Genomic DNA, 19,839 nt, shown 5'->3' on the forward strand with positions numbered 1-19,839 from the left:
TGTGAATGCACTTCAGAGATGGCAAACCTTTATAGGTGGCAGGGAGAACTGCCTTTAAGTTCCCCCTACTTCATGACTTCCCCCTCATTCTACATCTGACCTATTTTGCAGGCATAGTGCCTCAGGCAGCATCCACTCACAACTTCTAAAAGGGGAGTCCAGCCAGAAAGAGCTAATTTTACATCTTTGTTTCTAAAGTTCCAAGGGGTTCCCAAGATGACTGAGAAGAAATATAAATCCCATATCAAATTTCAGCAAATGTTGGATAGGTGCTCACATGATTCAGTGGTGGCCAAATCTGGAAAAGACTCTTGGGCCCCATCCCTCCCCATCATGCACTGGGACAGCAATATGTTGACAGCATTGGTCCTGGGAGAGCAATAGCAGCTCCAGGCGCCCTCCTGACTGCCCAGGAAAAAGATAGCACATTGAGCCCAGAGTTTGACTTTGTTAAATAAGCTTACACAGTATTTATCCCTGACATGCTCTCTTGATAGTGTGATTCTGAAATGATATTGAATCTGTAAAACACCATAATGGCTTTACATTGCTAATTTTAGAAATTCATACTATTACCCAAGGGCCGGCACTCCAATAAGGTGCCTCTGAGCTGTAGAGTAAATAAGATGAACTTTTCCATGAGCAAAGAAGAGCTCTCTTTTCTACAATGAAGACAGAAACACTCGTACTCTCCAAGCAAAGTAAAACCATAACATTCTTCTCTATAGGTCTGTTTGACTTTCCATATCAGAAACAAATGGAGATTCCAATTATTCACCCAGTAGAGAACCAAAGTTCTGACTACTTTGGCCCATGACTTCCCTGGTCCTTGCAAGGGGCATGCAAGTTGAGCAGAACATGGACTTAATAGAAAAAAAATGCAGCAAACAGTATAGTGAAGAGGAAAGATGGCTAGATTTTAAGTCACTAGTCTTAGGTTCAAACTAACTTCACCACTTAGTAATAGAAACTGTTAGACATGTCTCTACTGGAATATTAAGACTGGACCAAATGAAGCTAAGGCCCTTCCCAGCTTTAAATTGTCATTAATTTTTTACATTTCTCTCCCTTACTCTCTCTATTATGTGCTCCCTTCAGTTCCTTCATGGCACATAATCATGAGACTCTACTGTTTTTCAAATTATATTAACTTTCCTTTTTTGTCCATATAAATCACCATCAATGATTTTTTTTGCCTTGTAATTAAATTACTCTTTTGGTTCTTGTCATCTGTGAAATCCATGATAGTTATGGGCATAATGTTACTTTTAGGTGCACCTCTCAAGACGTTTTGGCCACACCTACCACCTGCAGGCTTAGACCACATGATGACAGTAACACAGCTACTTCAGTGTCTGATACGGACTCTATATATAGAGAGATAAAGTAGTTAAAATAAGCCAAACACTATGCTCTAACTGTTTTTGTAAGTGGTCATTGATAATTAAGGTTAATGGTTTAATTTTGGAAGTCAAAGCAACTTTGTATTTTCCTTAGTTCTCCAGTGTGGTGTGTTACTGACACAAGAGCATGTGTTTTACATAGGACTGTGTTGCACATATTTGTGAGGGGTCCTGAGCTCAGCTACCTGGGGGCTATCTGAATTTACATCTGTTCTTCTTTTAAACAGCATATAACAAAAAAAAGAAGATATTTTTTAAGGCATGAGCCCAGAAAGACAAAGGGAATTAAAAAGCAGGAACAGCAAAAACAATGTGAATGCTATCAGGCAGAAGAGATGATGACAGTGATACTTACTATTTTTAACTGTTTTAAGAAAATTTAATTAAAAAAATTTACTCCTCTTTGCTGCCCAAAGTTGACACCCACTGCTCACTTTGCCCTTTTTCTCATTTGCCTATCACAAATGTTCTCTGTGCACCTTCCCCAACCATGGCCAGCAGCTCCCAGATGGTGAGAGCTGTGTGTCACCCAATGGGTGTCACAGGCACTATGCATCAGACCTGGTAATTGCTAGGTGCTCACTGAATGCTGGCCTAGTAAATGAGGCAGCTGCTTGGGCACAAATGATTAAGGTTCCTCCTCTGTAGTTTACAGGGTAACTGGGAAATAGCTGTTCAGCCAGCGACTATATGGCCTGGCACTCATGTCCATCATGAGTCCTGTTCAAAGTTGTGCCTGAAGAAAATTGCACAAAAGCTACCATATGCCAGTTGTAGGTCTGAACAAAGAGGCATTATGTAACTCCATGTTTTCCATTCCTCTGTCTTCTGGCTGGATTAGAAGTCCAGATGACAGCTGTCCCTAGAGGACACCCTTCCCCAATCATTGACTGGACTGTACACAACAAAGAAACTTCTGTGTCAGGCTACTGAGGATGTGGGGTTTATTTGTTATTGCAACTGGTACTACCTTATCTGTATAATACAGTGACTAAATGAATGAATGAATGCCCAGGCCAATGTTGATCACCTGCTATGTGTCCATGGACAAACCCATCACAAAGAGGACTTGACATCACCTTTAGGAGATCCAGTTTCAGACGCAGTTCCCCTTGAGTGGATGAGCACAAAGCACCCACAATGATGCTCATGTACTCCTCAGTGTTGATGACTGAGAGTTGTTCCAAGATACTAAGTGAGGCTCCCCGGTACCATTCGTCATCCAGGAAGATCTTGATGAAGGGCACCATGCCATGATCTTTCAGGACAACTGCAGACCAGACAGACAGTATGGGTTATAGTGAGAGAGGCTTCTGCACGTCAGTGCCAATTATAAGAAAGCTTTTCCTTATAATATCCAAATTTGTTTTGCTACATTTTTATGTGTCTCTTTTGGCCATTATAATTTTTTTCAAAGTCTATACACACTATTAAAATGAGAAGAGGAAAAGAGAAACTGTACAGCAGAGAATTAAAAAGAAAAACTTTTTCTCCAGTGAGAATTCTGTTTGGGGAAAACAACCTTTTTTTTAAATTTAGAAACCTAAGTAATACAAACTTTAACTAGATATACCACTGCTGTTTATTTCTACTTAATTCCCTAATCCAAAGCAGAGGCAATTCTCCCTCTCTCTCTCCCCCACCCCAACTTTTGCAAAAATTCTTAGTAAAAGCAAACTAGAATTGAAGTTAAGAATATATTTAATTCCTTGGTATTTTCTTGAAAAGGTGGGGGGGGGGGGTAGGTAGTATGTTTTTCTTTAAAAGTAATTCTAAGAATTTCTTCCCCAGGATCAATATTTGGAGTGATCATATGGAATGAAAACTGGGAAGTATCTGGATCATTCCAATGGCATGATGTGGATTTGACTGGTCAATTCCATAGACAGGAGTAGCCAGATGCTCCCTACATGGAAATCGCCTTTTTAAAATTAGATTCCTGAGCTCTATGTTGGCCTGCTGCTAATTAAATCTCTGGGAGGGAGCCTAGAAATATGCACTTTAACCAGCATCTCCAGGGAATTTTTTATAATCTAACATTAGAGATCCTCTGTCATAGGAAATTGTCATTCATATTTGGTATAGGTGATCTATGAGAACTTCAAATAAACACACCACAAATCACCAAATTCACTATCACTTTGTCAATGCACTGCTTCATAGTATAATATATATGCATACATATTCTATGCACATATTTTTTTAAAAAACAACATAGAAGGTTCACAATCTTAGGAAGCTAAAAAAAATTTTGGATGGATGAAACTACTAAGTCCATCATAGGCAGGAAGCACATCAAATTAACTCTCTTAAAAATTAAAAGCTTTCTTTGCCTCTATTTTACGATTTGGCATTTTTTATTGTTGTTCAAGTATAGTTGTCTTCCTTTAATCACCACCACTCCCTGCCACCCCACCCATCCCCACCTCCCACCCTTGATCCTATCCTCCTTTGACTTTGTCCATGTGTTCTGTATACATGTTCCTTGAGGACCCTTCCCCTTTTTTTCCTCGTTACCCCCTCCCCTCTGGTTACTGTCAGTTTGTTCTTTATTTCAATGTCTCTGGTTCTATTTTGCCTGCTTGTTTGTTACCTTGCTGCACTGACTGTATGCTTTAAAAAATCCTAATCAACAGTTAGAATTCTTTTTAAAGCATAGAGTCAGTGCAGCAAGATATTAATGGATTTTACATGAAAGCATGAGGTGGGGAGATACTCTTTGATCTCATAAATTTAGGATATATTTTTGCTTCATAAACTTCTTTATCAGCTTTAAAAATAAAAGGTGTCAAGCCCTGGCTGGCGTAGCTCAGTGGACTGAGCGCAGGCTGTGAACCAAAGCGTTGCAGGTTCAATTCCCAGTCAGGGCACATGCCTGAGTTGCAGGCCACGGCCCCCAGCAACCGGCCCCCAGCAACCATGCATTGATGTTTCTCTCTCTCTCTCTCTTTCTCCCTCCCTTCCCTTTTTAAAAATAAATAAATAAAAAAATTTTAAAAAAATAAATAAATAAATAAAAGGTGTCAACCAAGGTGTCTACCAATTTACTCATAAACATTGAACATAAACCAGAAAATAGTTATTAACCACACATTAGTGCTGGTCACTCCTTGTATATAACCTTTGATCATTGATGTAAATCACTTAAAACAGTTAATGTTTTCCCAAGCAGTGACAAGCAAATTTGGTGCATCTTTACCGGCATTCCGAACTGAGCCTTTCAGAAGCGTGACTACAGTTTTCAGCATCACACAGGTCAATTCTCTTTCTGGATCCTGAATGCCAAGAGAGGACTCTTTGTTTCCTGCCACATTTAAGAAGCAATAAAAGCATTTTAAAGGCACATTGTATGATCTCAAATCTCTGATTCCATTAGTTTTCTGCCCTCTTAAGGAAATGTGAATATAATGCTTCTATTATAAAAGAGTGTGCATTCCAATTTATAAGATGTAACTCTACTACCCGTTAGAGCAGTGGTTCTCCAACTGAACCACATCAAAACCTCCCAGAGGGGAGGTTTTGTTAAAATCCAGAAGCTGGTCCCTTTCCCCAGTGTGTCTGACTTAAGAGGTCTTGGGTGGAGTTCCTGTAACTGCATCTCTAGAAAGTTTCCATTTGATGCCGACAGGCAGGTCTGAGGACCACACTTGGAGAATCACTCTTCTATACAATACCTGAGGCCCTGCCTTCTTGACTTTCCTTTGGACACTTGGCTAGTTTAGTATTCATGCTGGGGAGGGGACTGCCAGCTCACACCATAGGCATGAGATACTTGAGAGATTATGGATTAGATAGGTGTCACTATTAGATCCATGAGGGAAAACCATGTCTATGTGTTCACCATTGAATTTCCAGTGCCAGAAAGTACCTGACACAAGAGGGAAATTCAGTAAATTTTTGAGGAATGAAAGAATGAGTGAATAAACATAGAGTTTATTAATTAGAAGACAACGTATCCAAGAAACAGCAAGAAACACTTAAGAATAGAGGTACAAAGATCAGATACATAAGTTCACAAAAAAGAAAAAAAAGCTCCAATTCTCTTGGGAATGGTAATAGGTCTTGGACTGGGTTTAAAAGTAAATTCAATGTCAGGCTGCTGAAAAGCAATACACATCTAAGATAACACACAAAAATTAAACAAAAAGACTGAGCAGAGAACAATAGAAAGAAGCACATAAAAAGGTCTCTTTAAGACCTGGCTTTGGGCCCAGGTATGCCAAGATGGGAGCAACTAATCCTAAACCCTATCACTCCCAGGGAGGTAGGGGTCCTTCTCAGACTCCAACAGGAGTGTGAGAGCTTCTCATCACATGTTTATCTCAGTCTTTTGTGCTGTAGCTCAGGGTATATAGGGATAAGATGATTAACATTCTTAACACCTATTATGCACCAAGCACAACAATGGATCCTTTTCAGATCCATTTCTTCATTGAGTTTTCACTATATATAATTGCCATTTTACAGAGGAAAAAGGCTCATAAAAGTGAAACAATTTGCTTGGGATCACTCAGCTCGTGAGTAGCACAGCCAGGATTCGGCCCAGGGCCAGCTGGCCCCATGCCCATGCTCACCCTTTTGTCTTCTTCACACATACAGAGGCCCAGGATGCAGACAGACAGATGCCTTTAGCTTGAGACTGAGAAGAATATAAAAGAGACCAATGGCCAGAGAGCCCAAGCTCCCTCCCACCCAGTAAAGTAGGAGAAGGAGAAGAGGCTAAAAGGTAGAAATAGGTTAGTAACTCAGTCTTGTCCTGGAGTCCCTCCAGACTAAAGCCCCAGAGGGTCAGGTGTAGGCTGACTGATAGAAAGCCAGAGGAACTGAAAGGATATTTTATGCTCTGATCCTATTTGAAAGTTGGTGGAGATGGAGTTTCAGACTACCACGTAGAGCGACCCCAGCAGGGTATGTTTATGGGTGTGGTTAGGCAGTGAAAGAACCCAGGCCAGCATTCCTGAGTGTACTACCACTGGAAAAAGGGACCTTGAAGTCCCATGGGGGAGTGCAGAGACTGTTGATGTTGAGAGTGCAGGGGCTGAGGCAGGGATGAAGGGATAATGACAAGGAGCCATAGGCATATGGCTCAGCAGGCTACACAACAGTGTAGCCAAAATTCAGAGAGGACAAGCTGACAGCAATGATTCCTGCTCCAAATGGAAGACCACTGAGTCCAACAACATCGAATGAGCAATACAGCCATATCCCAGGTTACCCAGACAGATGGGCCACCAGAGCCCCAGCTTATTTGAGCTCCCATTCCCCTTTGTATTCCTGAAAACCTGTTCTTCTCCCTGCTGTTGCCCCATTTACATACTCAGGCAATATTTAAGGCAGGAACTGCCTGAAAGCTGAGAATTTATTGGCCTGAGTTAGCTCCATGAGTCTTTAAGATTATATCTATCCCCTTCATCTCTCCATGGGGAAGATCAGGCCAGTTATAGAAAATAGGGAGGCTGTTGCTCTGTGAAGTCATATGTCCCAGGGATAACTTCCCTGAGGACAGAGTGACATGGGTATGCTCACTTTCTCTGTTATGTTGCTGAGTGTCAGAGTGAGCTGGTAGAACAGGCTTAGCTAAAAAATTGTTCAACCCTGTTCCCCCTCCCACCTTTGAGGCTTAAGCTCACCTGACTTCCTTAGAATCTTGGCCTGCTTCCGCAGCTGAGCTAGCAGCAGGCCCAGGAGTCCGGAGTCCCTGAAAATGTCTGTGAAGAGTGGGTCTGCACCAGCTATCCTGAGGACACTCTGCATGGCCACAAGGGTGCAAAGTGGCTCAGGGCTCTCCTTGATCAAACGCTGCACCTTTCCCAGGATCTCGTGGGGCACATAATGCAGCTCAAACACCAGGGCCTCCAGCAGCTGGAAGAAATGCACCTGCACTTGGGTTGGCTTCAGGGATATGATCTCTACAAACTGTGAGATGGGCTGAAGAGTCCACTCCAGCAGGAAGAAGTTACGAGCGTTCCAGTCCCACATGGTCCTGATGGCCAACAGGACTCGTGTGCAGAGGATGGAGTCTCTAGCTTTGTGGAAAACATTTTGCAGGACTTGGAAGGCCTGAAGATTCTTAATGGTTGCCCCTGAAAATGAAGGAAGAAATAGTCATACAAGTCATTTTTCCTGTTTATGCCTAGAAATAACGATTGCATTATCATCAATAAATATCATTTAAAGTCTCCATTTTCTGGCATCTATAGGTAAACATCTATCATAAATTCAGAAATCCTAAACAAGCCAGGCAGTGAAAGACAAATACCATATGATCTCACGTTTAACAGGAACCTAAACAACAAAACAAAGAAACAAGCAAAATATAACCAAAGACACTGAAATAGGGGACAGACTGACAGTGACCAGAGGGGAGAGAAGAGGGAATTTCAGGGGAGAATGGGAAGGGTTTATAGGAACAAATTTAAAGGACACATGGACAAAAACAAGGGGGAGGGTGGTAATGGGAGGGAAGTAGGGAGGGTTGGGTGGGTGGGCTGGAATTGGAGTAAAAGGGAGAAAACTGTACTTGAACAATGATTAAAATAAAATTTAAAAAGAAATTCAGAAATCCAACTGCCCAGAATGTAAGACCAGAACTCCATTGTCCAAGATGTGGTGGCTAACTGAGCCCTTGAAATGTCACTCTGAACTGAGGTGTTTCATGAGTGTAAAAATGCATACTGGACTTCCAAGATGTAGCACAAAGAAAATGATACCAAAAAAGTCATTAACAATTATTTATAATGATCACATGTTGAGATAATGATAGTTTAGATATTCAATAGTATATTGGGTTAAATAGAATTATTATGAAAAATAATTTAAGCTACTTTTTTAAAAATACGGTTTCTAAAACATTTAAAATTAGATAATATGACCCATTGTATTTCCATTGGGTAGCATTGGGCTGAAGGATTGGTTTTAATCAATTAAAGTAAAATTATTTTAAAGATTACTAGGCCAAGTTCATACCCCTCCCTCCTTTCTCTACAGCTTGAAGGTTATCTCATTCTCTCTTGCCCAGGAGACACTTCATGTGAAAATTCCTTGCATCCAACCCTCTCTGTTTCAGACACCTGAGATGTTTCTGGAAATTCCCTTTGATCTGGACACTTCCTTGTAAGACTGCTAGAGACCCATTCAATGCCTCTTCCTAGATTGACCCCCCAAGCTCTGAAGCCTTTGCATTCTGGTCTGTTCATGTCTCTGTGCCCATTTCCCCAGATTCATCCAGATGTTTTCAGTCACCACTTATTTCCCTAGGCTGTACTTTCTGTCCTTAAACTTCTCCTTCCTTTCTACCTGGACAATCCACACTTGGCCTTGAAACCTCACATTTTGTGCAGGGCTTCTTGACTAACACAGAGAGCTGGCCCACCTGCCTGGTGTAGCTACAGCGCCTGAGGTTTTTATCAGTGAGGTTATGCATATTATTTTACAGAGTAGATTATGGTTCAGTGTATGTGGAATAGTCTCTTCAGAGAATATTCAGGGAGCAGACACCTGGTACTTAGCATGGGGCAGACTGGCTGCTGCCCAGTGTACCAGTGCATGTTAATTGAGTTCATTGATAAATCAATCAGTATCTCAAAGAACTGAGGAAGCACTGACTCGAAGCCTTGGAGACTATTTCAGGGCTATCTCTTCATTATATAAGCAAATGTCACAGGGTGTATTATACCAGAGATGATGGTGGAGAGCAGAGGCTCCTTCCATTCTTTGAGAGTCTTCACCTTTATTAAGCAAACATTTACTCTAAATCCCACCCAAAACATATAGAAAAATGTATGAAGGAGAGATTTTAAATCTATAAGCAATCTCCCTAAAGGCATGATAGCACTGGACCCTATTGTGTCACTAACAGGTGGCAAGCGTTTGTTTATTTACAAATAATTGGGGGAAAACCTATGTAGCCTTGTCAGGGCACAGCACCAACTACTGCTGGGCCCCCAGGAGACACAGGATAACCCACCAGAAGCCTCCTTATGGAACTTGAAGCCTTCCAGCTGAGGGTAAGTGATGCTGTCAAACACCTTCAGCTCTGACCTCCCACAGGTTGTTAGCCACACCACCAGCCTGAGGAGCTCATCCAGGTGGGGATCCACTTCACTCTGGGTCAGCGTGTCATACCTGCAGAGACAGATGAGGCCAATTCCCTGGATTCTTGGACAAAGCAACCACATTTGTTCATGGTGCTCCTCACTGGGGTACAGAGGCAATGCAGACTGAGGTGCTGGGAAAGACCCCAAAGGTGTCCACTGAGTCAGCACTAAAAGGCAATGGAAGTGCCCTGGGTAAAAGTCACTGCATTTTGCAAAGGTCAGCCATAGATCTAAACGTGCAATCAGAATACAAAAAAACCTGGAAAGAGCAATAGCATCCTCTCATGAAAAGGCTGCTTTCCATGGCTGGACCTCTCAAAAGGCATGTGCTTTGGGCAGGAGTACCTCCAAAATGAGAGATTTAACATTTCCAAAGAGCAACAATAATTAAAAAAATCATTGGAAATAATCTAACTTTATTAGACTTTCTTATGCTTATTTCAAAGTTGAGTGTTGTTTCTATTTTTTAGCTACTTATGTGTAGATAGGATACCCTGTTCTTGTGGAGAAGAATTTCTCAAGTCTTATTCCAGCTCTGTCATGTCAAGAGTAAAAGTGTTTGCAGTGTAACTTTAGTTAAGGCAGAAAGGAAAACCAATGAGCTGCAATGGATCCTTCCTGGCATTCCCTTGAACAGGCTCATTTCCCTCCCCTGACTCCCATTTAATTAAAAAAACATTCAAGAACTGCTATGCCATAGACCTTCATATTAGCAATAGCCAATTAGTCATAGTTCAGACTAATGTAAAATGTGGTATCACCATAGGGACATTTATTGTTATGTCCTTTTGGAGGAAGGCCCTCAGGATTGTCATTTAATCACCTCTTTACCCTCTCACCCAAGTCACCCCTCTAGAATGGAATCCTGGCTCGCAGTGAAGTCCATGAAGCACAGTATAGACTGAATCCCACAGGGAAAGGGGCTTCTCCTATTCAGAGCAAAGCCCAAGGAAATATACATGGCCTTGCCCTAAAGTAGCTTCCCTAAGATCAGTGGAAGAGTTTGGAAAATCCAGAAATTTCTTATTTCCATCTTTTGACTTATCCAGTCCCTGGACCTAGCCTGAGGATGACATGGCAAATCAGAATAGAACAAGTCAGAAGAATCAGTCCTGACCCAGCTGCAGAGTGTCTACATTTGGGTTCCCATGGGTCAAGGATCTGAGGGAGGGAAAGTAGTTTATTTGGGAGTTGATCTCCCAAGTAGCAGAGATGCTCTGTGAGACAGAGAAGGGAAAGGAGCCAGTTTAGAGCATTATCAAGTACATGGCTCATCAGGCAACTGGAGCTTAATCCTTGGGGACTCTGGGAGGCAGGTAGAGCTCACCCTTCCCCTACCCACAACAGGCAACTTTCTGGGTATTTCTCCATCAGCTTCTACCAATCATTGGTTGAGGACTGCTCTTGCAGGTTGTTGATTTATTTGCACTTCCAGCCCTCAAGCATACAGGCAGAGCCCATTGCCCATTACAGAAGTTCCAGAAAGCCCTCCAACACAGCGATGTGGGTTCTGACAGGTGTCTGCCAGGCTGCCAGGCATGACAATGGTGCCTACCACCAAAGGGACTTGGTAAAATTAGTATCACAATGACCCACTTGTTCTCTAAGGGAGTGACTCTGGCTCTCAAGCCCAATGAACGTTGAATTACCTTTGCAATAAAAGTCTCTCTGTCTATGGTCTACATACAGAGATTTGTATTTCAGAAGACACTCTGAGAAGCCTCTGTATGTGTCTTTCTCTAAAGCACCCCGAATGATTCTGAGGAGGACCTAGGTTTTGAGGTTTCTCCCCCACCAAACACATCCACTTACCGAAGTAACACTTTGAGAAGCAGAGGGTAGCCCTCCGCATTCTCAAACTCCATGAGCAGAGCCGAGGAGACAGAGTAGGAGTCCTTCACAAAGCCCAAAATGAGACTCACAGCCTCTCCCAGCTCTGGAGCAAGGAGAGAGTCTGCAAGCCTGGAGAGGTTTTGGAGGGAGATCTTGACACAATCCATTGCTGAGGGGAAAAAGACACCACTGTTTCCTCAGAAGCAATAGCTTTTCTGCCACAATCATTCCCTACCCCCCCACCCCCTTTAAACTTGGATCAAGAAGACAACTCCCTTGCCCTGGCTGTTGTGGTTGAGTGGATTGAGCACTGGCCTGAAAATCAAAAAGAAGACAACTCCCCCTTGGGAAGTGCTATCCTGAAAGCCACGTTCTGCAGGTTCAAATGGACAACAGGTGAACCAGGAAGAAGAAAGCCTCTCAGCCCTCTCCTCCTAATTCCCAGCATGTGGAACATCTCAGTTCACTGAGTAACAAGATGCATGACCTAATACCCAAACACTGTGGAAGACCTTAAGGAAACAGCACTGGAGATGAGCAGAAATTAGCTTAATGAAGAGTGTAGAGAGTATATGGATGTGTGAAGGTAAGGTGGTGAAAAAATGATGTGTCTCAGCTACTAAAGAATCAGGAGTCTGGGACCCTTCTGTGGAACACAGGAAAGTGGGGGAAAGCAAGTCCCACTCATGTGAAAGCTGGTCATGGTGGTCCCTCAGAGCCATGAGAAACCAGAGGAAATTTGAATCAGAAGAGAAATGTCATTGGGTGTGCATTTTGATTGATGGCCATTTTTAGGGCTCTTTCATTGGGAAGTCTCTTCTGAGTACTGAGAAAGTCAGGAAACATGCCTGCTTGGAACCTGAGATAACTATGCCCAGTCCCTCAATGGTGAGGCTGAGATGCATGGAGTCTACATGCCAGACAGGTCAGCCCTAACAGTTCAGGGCTTGGCAGGTGGCTTCCAATCCAGCCCCTTACTTTTCTAACCTTCTCCTCAACCCATTATGCCCACAAAAACTACTCATTTCTCTAAGGGGACACAGTGCTAAGGTGGTAGGCTTCTCAGTGAAGTGGAATTTTTCATTTCCAGTTGAAAATAATGACACAATGAGGGCCTTTTACCACTAATGCAAGCAGCCTTTTTGTAGGGGTCTCCAACTCTAGCCTGTGAGCAATGGTGGGGGGTGGAGGGGATCTGAGCTATAAAATGTCTCAGGCCCAGTCAGCCCTGGACTACTAACACTGGGCCCTGGCTTCTCCAGGAATGTAACTCCCTCAACTGGTGCTTCTACTTCATTTGGGTTCCATAGCAACAACAGGGTAGGCTGGTCACCCTGGCAAGTATGGCTCAGTTGGTTGGAGTATTGTCCCATAAACTGTAAAGTTGTGGGTTGAATCCCTGGTCAGGGCACATGCCTAGGCTGTGGGTTTGATCCCCAGTCAGGGAGCATTCAAGAGGTAACCGATCCATGTATCCCTCTCATGTCAATATTTTTCTTCCTCTCTTCCCCCACTCCCTTCCTTTCTCTCTACAAAAGCAATGAAAAAAATCTTCTTGGGTGAGGATTAAAAAAAAAAGGAGGGTAGGCTCATTGAGAGTTCCCAGCTCTCACCAGCTGATTCCCTCTGCTATAGGAGACCTCAGAAAGAAGACACATCACAGGGCCAGTGTTTGTGTGAGCATGCTGGAAGGCTCTGACCTACTCCCAAAAAGACTCCATACCTTGGGGTCAGCCCAAGGGATGGACAGCTGTGCTCCCAAGAGGTACGTTAGCTATGGAGCTAAGGAAATGCCGCAGAGTGGGTAAGGCTGTAGTGAACCTCTGTCAGAATGTTCCCCTTGAGTCAGCTTTGCAGAGTCTACCTTCTGGCCTCATGATGGCCCAGTTGCTGAGAGGAGGCCAAAACAGTTTCCCAAGACTGTGTGAGCCATGGCACCCACTGTGATCTGTGTTCTTGGAAAGAGGCAAGAGAGGCTGAAGGAGCCCCTGGTCCCACCAATGGAGTTGACACCCTTAGCACCTTGCTTTGATCCCACCAGGTATTGATGCTGTGATGATGACAGCTGTGGGGAATCCACTGTGTGCCAAGTGCTGCCTAAGCACTTCAAATACGTCAGTTCACCAAAGCCTTACCACAGTCCAATGAGATCAGCAGGATTCTTGTCCCCATTTTACAGACAAAAACATCAGGACACCCAGTCAGGTAAGTGCCCAAGGTCACTCAATTATAAGGACAGAGCTGGTTCAGAACTGATTATCTTAACCCCTATATGTCCTGACCAGAGCTGAACCTAAGGCACTGGGATCAAGCATCTCCAAGTTTAAATTTGATTCTCTTCTTAGAAAGCTGGGGAGACTTGGCAAATTCTTCAGCAAACACTAATCTGTTTCCCACTGCATCATGGTAATAATCTTTGATATCTATCGCAAAGAAACAAATGAGATGACATACAAATGGGTCCAGCAGTTTCTGTTTAACAGTATGCAGGCAGTAAATGAGTTTCCCTTTCCCTCCCTCCTTCAATGTAGCATCAAAATGAACAATACAAGCACTTTCATGAATGGAACCAAACAATATAGGGTCATCTACTGGGCATAACTGGGCCTTGATGTAAACCTTGTTTGTCCACATCTTTTTTTGTCCCAGAAATCTATCCTAACTCTGCAAGAGCATAACAGGGTCTTGTGGAAAGTGGGCCCAGAGTCCACCCCTGGTACCCTGAGGACTTACCCTGCAAGTATTGGATGATGCTGAGGTTCTGGGCCTTGGAGATTGCCCTCAGCACACAGAAGGTGGGCTCCTTCCAAAAGCGGCAGCTATGCTCCTGAAGACAGGTTGTGGCAATCACTAAAGACTGGAGCTCATTCCCTGAGAGAAGTCCCTCCAGCGCCTGAGACTCACTGCAAATGTTGAGCAACATCTGAAAGAGAGAGAGGGAAGGGAGGAAGGGAGGGAGGGAGGGAGAGCCAAGAAGGCTCTAATTAGGAAGACTCCTTCCTGCAATAGATTTTTCCCTACGTTTCAAGAACACTGATAGCATGTATCAACACAAAAGATGGAGTTGTATGTTGCCACCCTCTGCCCCAGACCAGCATGGTCAAAAGTACCACCTTAAAAGATTAAGGGGTTTTGGCTGTCTGAACTCATAACCCCTGTAAAAGCAGTAGTTATCCCTTCTAAGCCAGAATAACAAAGAAATGTTTAAGTTGGGTGTCTTTTTTATAGAAATGCCAGGAAAATGCCATCTACTGTCCAAGCATAGAAGTAATAGGACTCAATGTAATTTAAAAAGCAAGATGTATTCCTGAATCCCTGGTTAGCATTCAAACTCTACTTCTCTATAAGATCATGCATGCTGTCCTGTAACCTCCTAACTGAGGTCTTTTCTGCCAATTTCTGCCAATTCAGTCTTCCTGTGGACTTCAGAAATGGTCTATCCACTTGACGTGAATAACGGTACACAGAGCTCTTCAGGGACTTGCTCTGCCTCCTCTCTCTTTGGCTCTTGATGGTTTAACTTTGCATATTTTTCAGTTTGGAAAATATGGAAAGCTCCTTCCACCTGAACCTGAACCTCCAGCACCAGGACAGAGTCCCAGATGGATAGCCCTGGGACTGGCTACAGGTCCCTGCATGTGGATGTGGCCACACACCCCTTGGCTCAGATGACAGTTTCTGCTCTTGGCCCTGCTCTTCCCCATCACAGCTCCACCCCAACCTTTATCTCTGGTTCAATGCCATCTCCTCAGAACAGCCTCTTTTATGCTCTACTGTAAACCAGGTCCCCTGTCCTCATTTCCTGGCACACCTTTGGTTTTTTCTTCAGAGCACTTAAACATTAGATATGCTAATTTATTTATGTCACTATTTTCCCCACTTGGCTTCCACATCTTCTTTCTGTCATATATATGAGAAAGGGGACTGTGATCACTGAAGGAATCATCAGTCTGGCATACAGCCACACCCAGGAGGAGCTTCATATTTTTTGCGAAATGAAATAAGGAAAACCTTGTTGAACACAGATGAATTCTATCACTGTGGTTTGCACTCTGTCCATCCTTGGAGAAAACTGTAAACACAGGGCTGCACTCACTTCCTGAAGAACACGTAAAAAACACAGGATAAATATTTGTTCACATGCCCAGCACTGTGTCCTGGCCACCATTTGGAATATGATAATATACAAGTAAATGAAGCCTAAGTTTCCAACAAATGCAGTTTAGGGGATAACCCACCACAAGTGAAAATCCACCAGAACTTGTTTGATACCCTCTAGTAATGATGACTGTGGCTTGAGAATTAGTCTAAAATGGATGTTAATCTGTATGCAGATGTCCAACAGATAGTTGCACTTGAAAATTCCCAAATGGTCCCAAGTGCCTGCTTGTGTGAGACACTGCCCAGGTCATGACATATAGACATGAGTAAAACACACAGCCCTCCTCACCCTCCAAGGTGAGAGAAGCAGAAGGGGTTTTCTGTAGACCTCAGCCTCCCAGAAGATGGGAAAGTGGAAAGTGTCAGTGAAGGGCAGGGGAAGGAGTTATGTTAAAAATTGCTGCTGTCAGTCAGAGGGGATAGGAGAGATGGGAAATGACAAGAGGAAACCACATGTGGTTCTCAGTAGTCTAAGATGGTTAAAAGCCTGACTGTGAGTGAGCTAGGAGCCAGATTCCTGAGGCTCCACCCAGCCCCTGAGCTCATGTTTACTTACTGTGCCTTAGTTTGCATAGAATCAGGAACACAGTACTATACATGCCCCAAGATGGAAGAGTAGGCTCTTGGAGGTGACAGAGGAGAGGTCATAGAGCAAGGTATATAGCAAGTACTTAGAAAACAGGGGCCACAATTATGCAAGTGGAGTTAGGTACTTGTTCTCAGAGGGAAAGTAGCCAGAGGTGGAAGGTTCCCAATGCTGGGGAGGGCCAGCAGGGTCCAGCAACACAGACTGGAGAAGGAGCTGGTGGGGCCAAGTGGAGAAGAAGAAGCTCATCTTACTGGGAAAATAAAAACAAGGGGAGTATTGATAGAAAGATACAGTGAGATAGAAGAGAAGAAAATCCATTTTCCCGATACACAAGCTTCCCGGTGTTTGCAGAACATGAGGACAGAGAGGTGAGCTGGGACCTTGCAGAGAACAAAGAAGCTCCAGAACTAGGACCAAAAAAGATAAGAGCACCTCTGAGGAGCAGAGTGCGGCCTTGGCCCAGAGGAGTTTAACCCCTCCTCTCACTCACCTGCACAAACATCCTCTGAACTTGAAGATCGTTCTCAAAAAACTCATCCTTTTCCAGAGGAAAGACAAAAAAGAGGTAGAGACACTGCAGAAGCAGGGCTGGGAGCCCAGATTCAGCAACTCTGCCCAGTGTTTCCTGCAAAGGAAGAGCAGAGGTAAAGTGACCCAAGGGCAGAACTGGCCACCCTAGTTCAGACTCATGCTGTTGGTATGTGCAGCCATCGTGGCCGGAACATGTGTAAGTCACTGCCTCTCTCTGGGCAATACACTCTCCAGTAAGAATGGAGATAGACATAGGACCTACCTAGGATGACTGTGCAGTTTTAGTTTAGATAAAGTGTATGTTGCATGCTCAACAAATGTTATATCTTTTATAAGATAGATAGTTGATAGGGAGAAAAGCAGGGAAGGAGGGAAAGAGGGAGAGGGTGATGCAAAGCAAAAAACAAGGGCTTCCTTAGGAAACCACACCACTGACTTGGTAGGCTACCTCCTGATTAGGGCACTGGGAACTCAGTCAGGAGGGGATAGTTGGTAACAAGTGCAAACAACTGAATTAAGGATCTGATCAGCATCCCTCCCACCCCCTTATTCAGATCTAAAACCTCACTGTGACCTGTAGGCAAAGACCACTAACTAGAGTTACCAGACAGAGGAGAGAAGACAGGGAGCTGGAGGAGAGAACCACCTGAGTGCAGAGCTCCTGGGGGCCTCTCTTCCATGGACTCTGCCTACAGCTCCACCAGGATTATTATGGCAACCCTCTTTGTGTGTGTATGTGCATATGTGTATGTGAATGAATGTGAGCATATACAGGGCTCATCTAAAGTATATTGTCCCCACAATCTCCACCTGATTCACTAATCTGACAAACATGGTAGGTAAATTAGAAAAACAAAAAGGAACAATGCACAGGCCAGGCCAGGCCAAGAATATCACGCAGTACACTGGGTCTACCTTGTCCCCTAAAAGCTCCTAATGCCAGTACTGTCCACCCCTTTCCTTGACACCTGACTCTATGGTGATCCCACTCAGGGTAGCTCTCCTTATCCCCATTGCTACTTTGGCTCCACTGAAAGCCAGCTGCTTACTTTTCTCACTGCTTTTGGGTCTAGCTGCTCACAGTGGAAGACCAGTCTTTAGGTTAATGTTTTACTACTCAGACTGTAAACAGTCCTTTCCCAGAAGCAGAAGAGCCCTGCTCTGTGCTTCAGGCTGCTCCACCTAACAGTGCTCCAAACAGTTTACACAGAGGAAGAGCCAGGTGGCCCTCCCTCTGGCTGACATCTGCAACTCTGCTCCACCCACCCCCACTTACTGTCTCCAAAGTCTCATCTGATATCTGTGTCATCATTACATTGCTATGTGCTAGATCTATCAGGGTGGGCATTCCCCATAGATGATGGACAAATGAGTCTCTGGGACCACCCTGTATGCAGTCTCTGGCCATTTCTACTGATGGCCACAGATGCCAGGACTGCTTTTGTCTAAGAGGACAACAGCCATTAGCAAACCACTCAGAGGAAAGCACCAGGCCCTCTCTTCACACGGGGCCCACTGGCCTGACTACAGCCAGGATGGGGTGCAGGAAGGAAGAAAAGGGGGAGAGGCCCCATTTGAGCATTGTCTCTGGACTGGCATGCATGAACAGGTGACTACAGTTGTGGCTCCTTCAGTCTGAGTTTGACAGGAGGCAAAAAGAGAGAAGCAACTCAGAGCATGGGCCCCAGAGTCAGACAGACTGCAGTTATACAACATGGGTAAACTTGATTGCTCACCACCAATGTGACATCACCAAATCCAACTCCTAGGGTTTGGGAGGATTAATGAGCACAGTGCATGGGACACACCCAGCCTTGCCCTGACACACAGGGACATCAGCCATTTTCAATTTTCACAGCAACCCTAGAAGTGAGGCATTATCATCCTAAATTCTAAAATTAGCAACACAACAGGGTCACAGAGAGGTAGTGCAATTTGCTTGAGGTTACACAGTTTGTCAACTGAAAGACAGTATTCAAACTCAAATTTCAGAATTGCAGAAGTCCATGTTCTACATCAAAAGAGAAATAAGGGAGGAGAAACAAGAAATCAGTTTCATGGAAAGAAAGAGTCTTGAGACATGCCACTGCCCTGTGCTGAGACTTCCCTGTGCATGTGGGTGAGGAAGGCCAGGGCTGGGCCAGTGGGTCCTGGCACTTACCGAGTCTGTCCCTGTGAGCACGAACACTGACTTGAGGAGCAGGTAGCCATCCTGATCCGTATCCCCCTTCCACCTCAGCAACTGCCCAGCGGCTGCCCGTGCTTGCTCTGACAACAATACAAGAAGAGGAAAAAGTGTCCGCAGTAGAATGATGCAGTGACTTGCTCACCTAGTTCCCTGTCTACTTGGGCTCCTATTACTGGGAGATGCACCTTAGCATCTTTAGGGGACTTCTGCCCTCCTCAGAAGGCCACCTGAAACTACACCAAACTTGCATACATGGCCAGATTAATCGTCTTGAAGGACAGTTGTTAGCATGCAATCATCCTTGTTCAACAGCCATCAATGGCTCCCTATTGCCAAATGATGAGCAAGTTCCTCAGCGATAAACTTCCCATAATCCAAAGTCTTCACCTCACTTTCTGTATCAGGCAGCCCTTTATATTGCAGGGACTCCTGCAATCTACACCATGCTCACGCTATTCCTTCCCCCTGGAATTTTCTCTATATCCCAGCCGCCAGAGTCCAACTTCCTGAGTGGCAGAATGCAAGTCAGAAACCCCATAACAAATATGCTTTGACCTCTGTGTCTTTTCTGCATCAAGCTCTCCATTAAATATTCAGTTGCACATTTTATCCTAGCACTTCCTCTCAGAACCCCTGGGTGTGTGTGTGTGTGTGTGTGTGTGTGTGTGTGTGTGTGTGTGTCTGCCTGTCCCTCCCAGGAGCAGCAGAGTTACTTAAGTCCCCCTTCTCTGCTGCTGTGCTAGCCTTTCCCTTTGTTCCCAAGGTACTCAGTGGGAGAACTGGGCCCACTGGTCGTTTGGAAGGCACTACTCTAACTCCACTGGAAAGGAGAGAGGGACAGAGCAGGAGGCCTGGGAGGAGCCTTCAGAGCTGTTTTGTTCTCCCATAAGTTTTCTTCAGGGCCTCTCTTCTCTTACCTGCAGGCTTTCCCACAAGCACCTTCTGTATTTCTTGGGCTAGCTGGTTGGAAACCTCTTCAGCCAGCTTTTGGAGACTGGGAAAGCAGATGATCCCCACGGAGTGTTCCCAGGCCTGATG

General features: G+C 44.3%; 1 protein-coding gene across 3 annotated transcripts in view; it reads right to left on the bottom strand.

Annotated features, from left to right (window-relative positions):
• Positions 1 to 19,839, bottom strand: part of WDFY4 (WDFY family member 4) — a 345,693-nt gene that overhangs the window by 290,948 nt on the left and 34,906 nt on the right. For all 3 annotated transcript variants that reach the window (XM_045842001.1, XM_045841998.1, XM_045841999.1), the window contains 9 exons: positions 19,719 to 19,833; positions 18,775 to 18,881; positions 16,573 to 16,707; positions 14,066 to 14,255; positions 11,312 to 11,501; positions 9,370 to 9,527; positions 7,034 to 7,486; positions 4,603 to 4,707; positions 2,483 to 2,673 (listed from right to left, as the gene is read on the bottom strand). In XM_045842001.1, coding sequence (XP_045697957.1) covers positions 2,483 to 2,673; positions 4,603 to 4,707; positions 7,034 to 7,486; positions 9,370 to 9,527; positions 11,312 to 11,501; positions 14,066 to 14,255; positions 16,573 to 16,707; positions 18,775 to 18,881; positions 19,719 to 19,833 — 1,644 coding nt within the window. The remainder of the gene's footprint in view (positions 1 to 2,482; positions 2,674 to 4,602; positions 4,708 to 7,033; positions 7,487 to 9,369; positions 9,528 to 11,311; positions 11,502 to 14,065; positions 14,256 to 16,572; positions 16,708 to 18,774; positions 18,882 to 19,718; positions 19,834 to 19,839) is intronic.

The sequence above is a fragment of the Phyllostomus hastatus genome, unplaced genomic scaffold, assembly GCF_019186645.2.
Source record: "Phyllostomus hastatus isolate PE091 unplaced genomic scaffold, TTU_PhHast_1.1 phas_contig_38, whole genome shotgun sequence".
Taxonomy (NCBI): domain Eukaryota; kingdom Metazoa; phylum Chordata; class Mammalia; order Chiroptera; family Phyllostomidae; genus Phyllostomus; species Phyllostomus hastatus.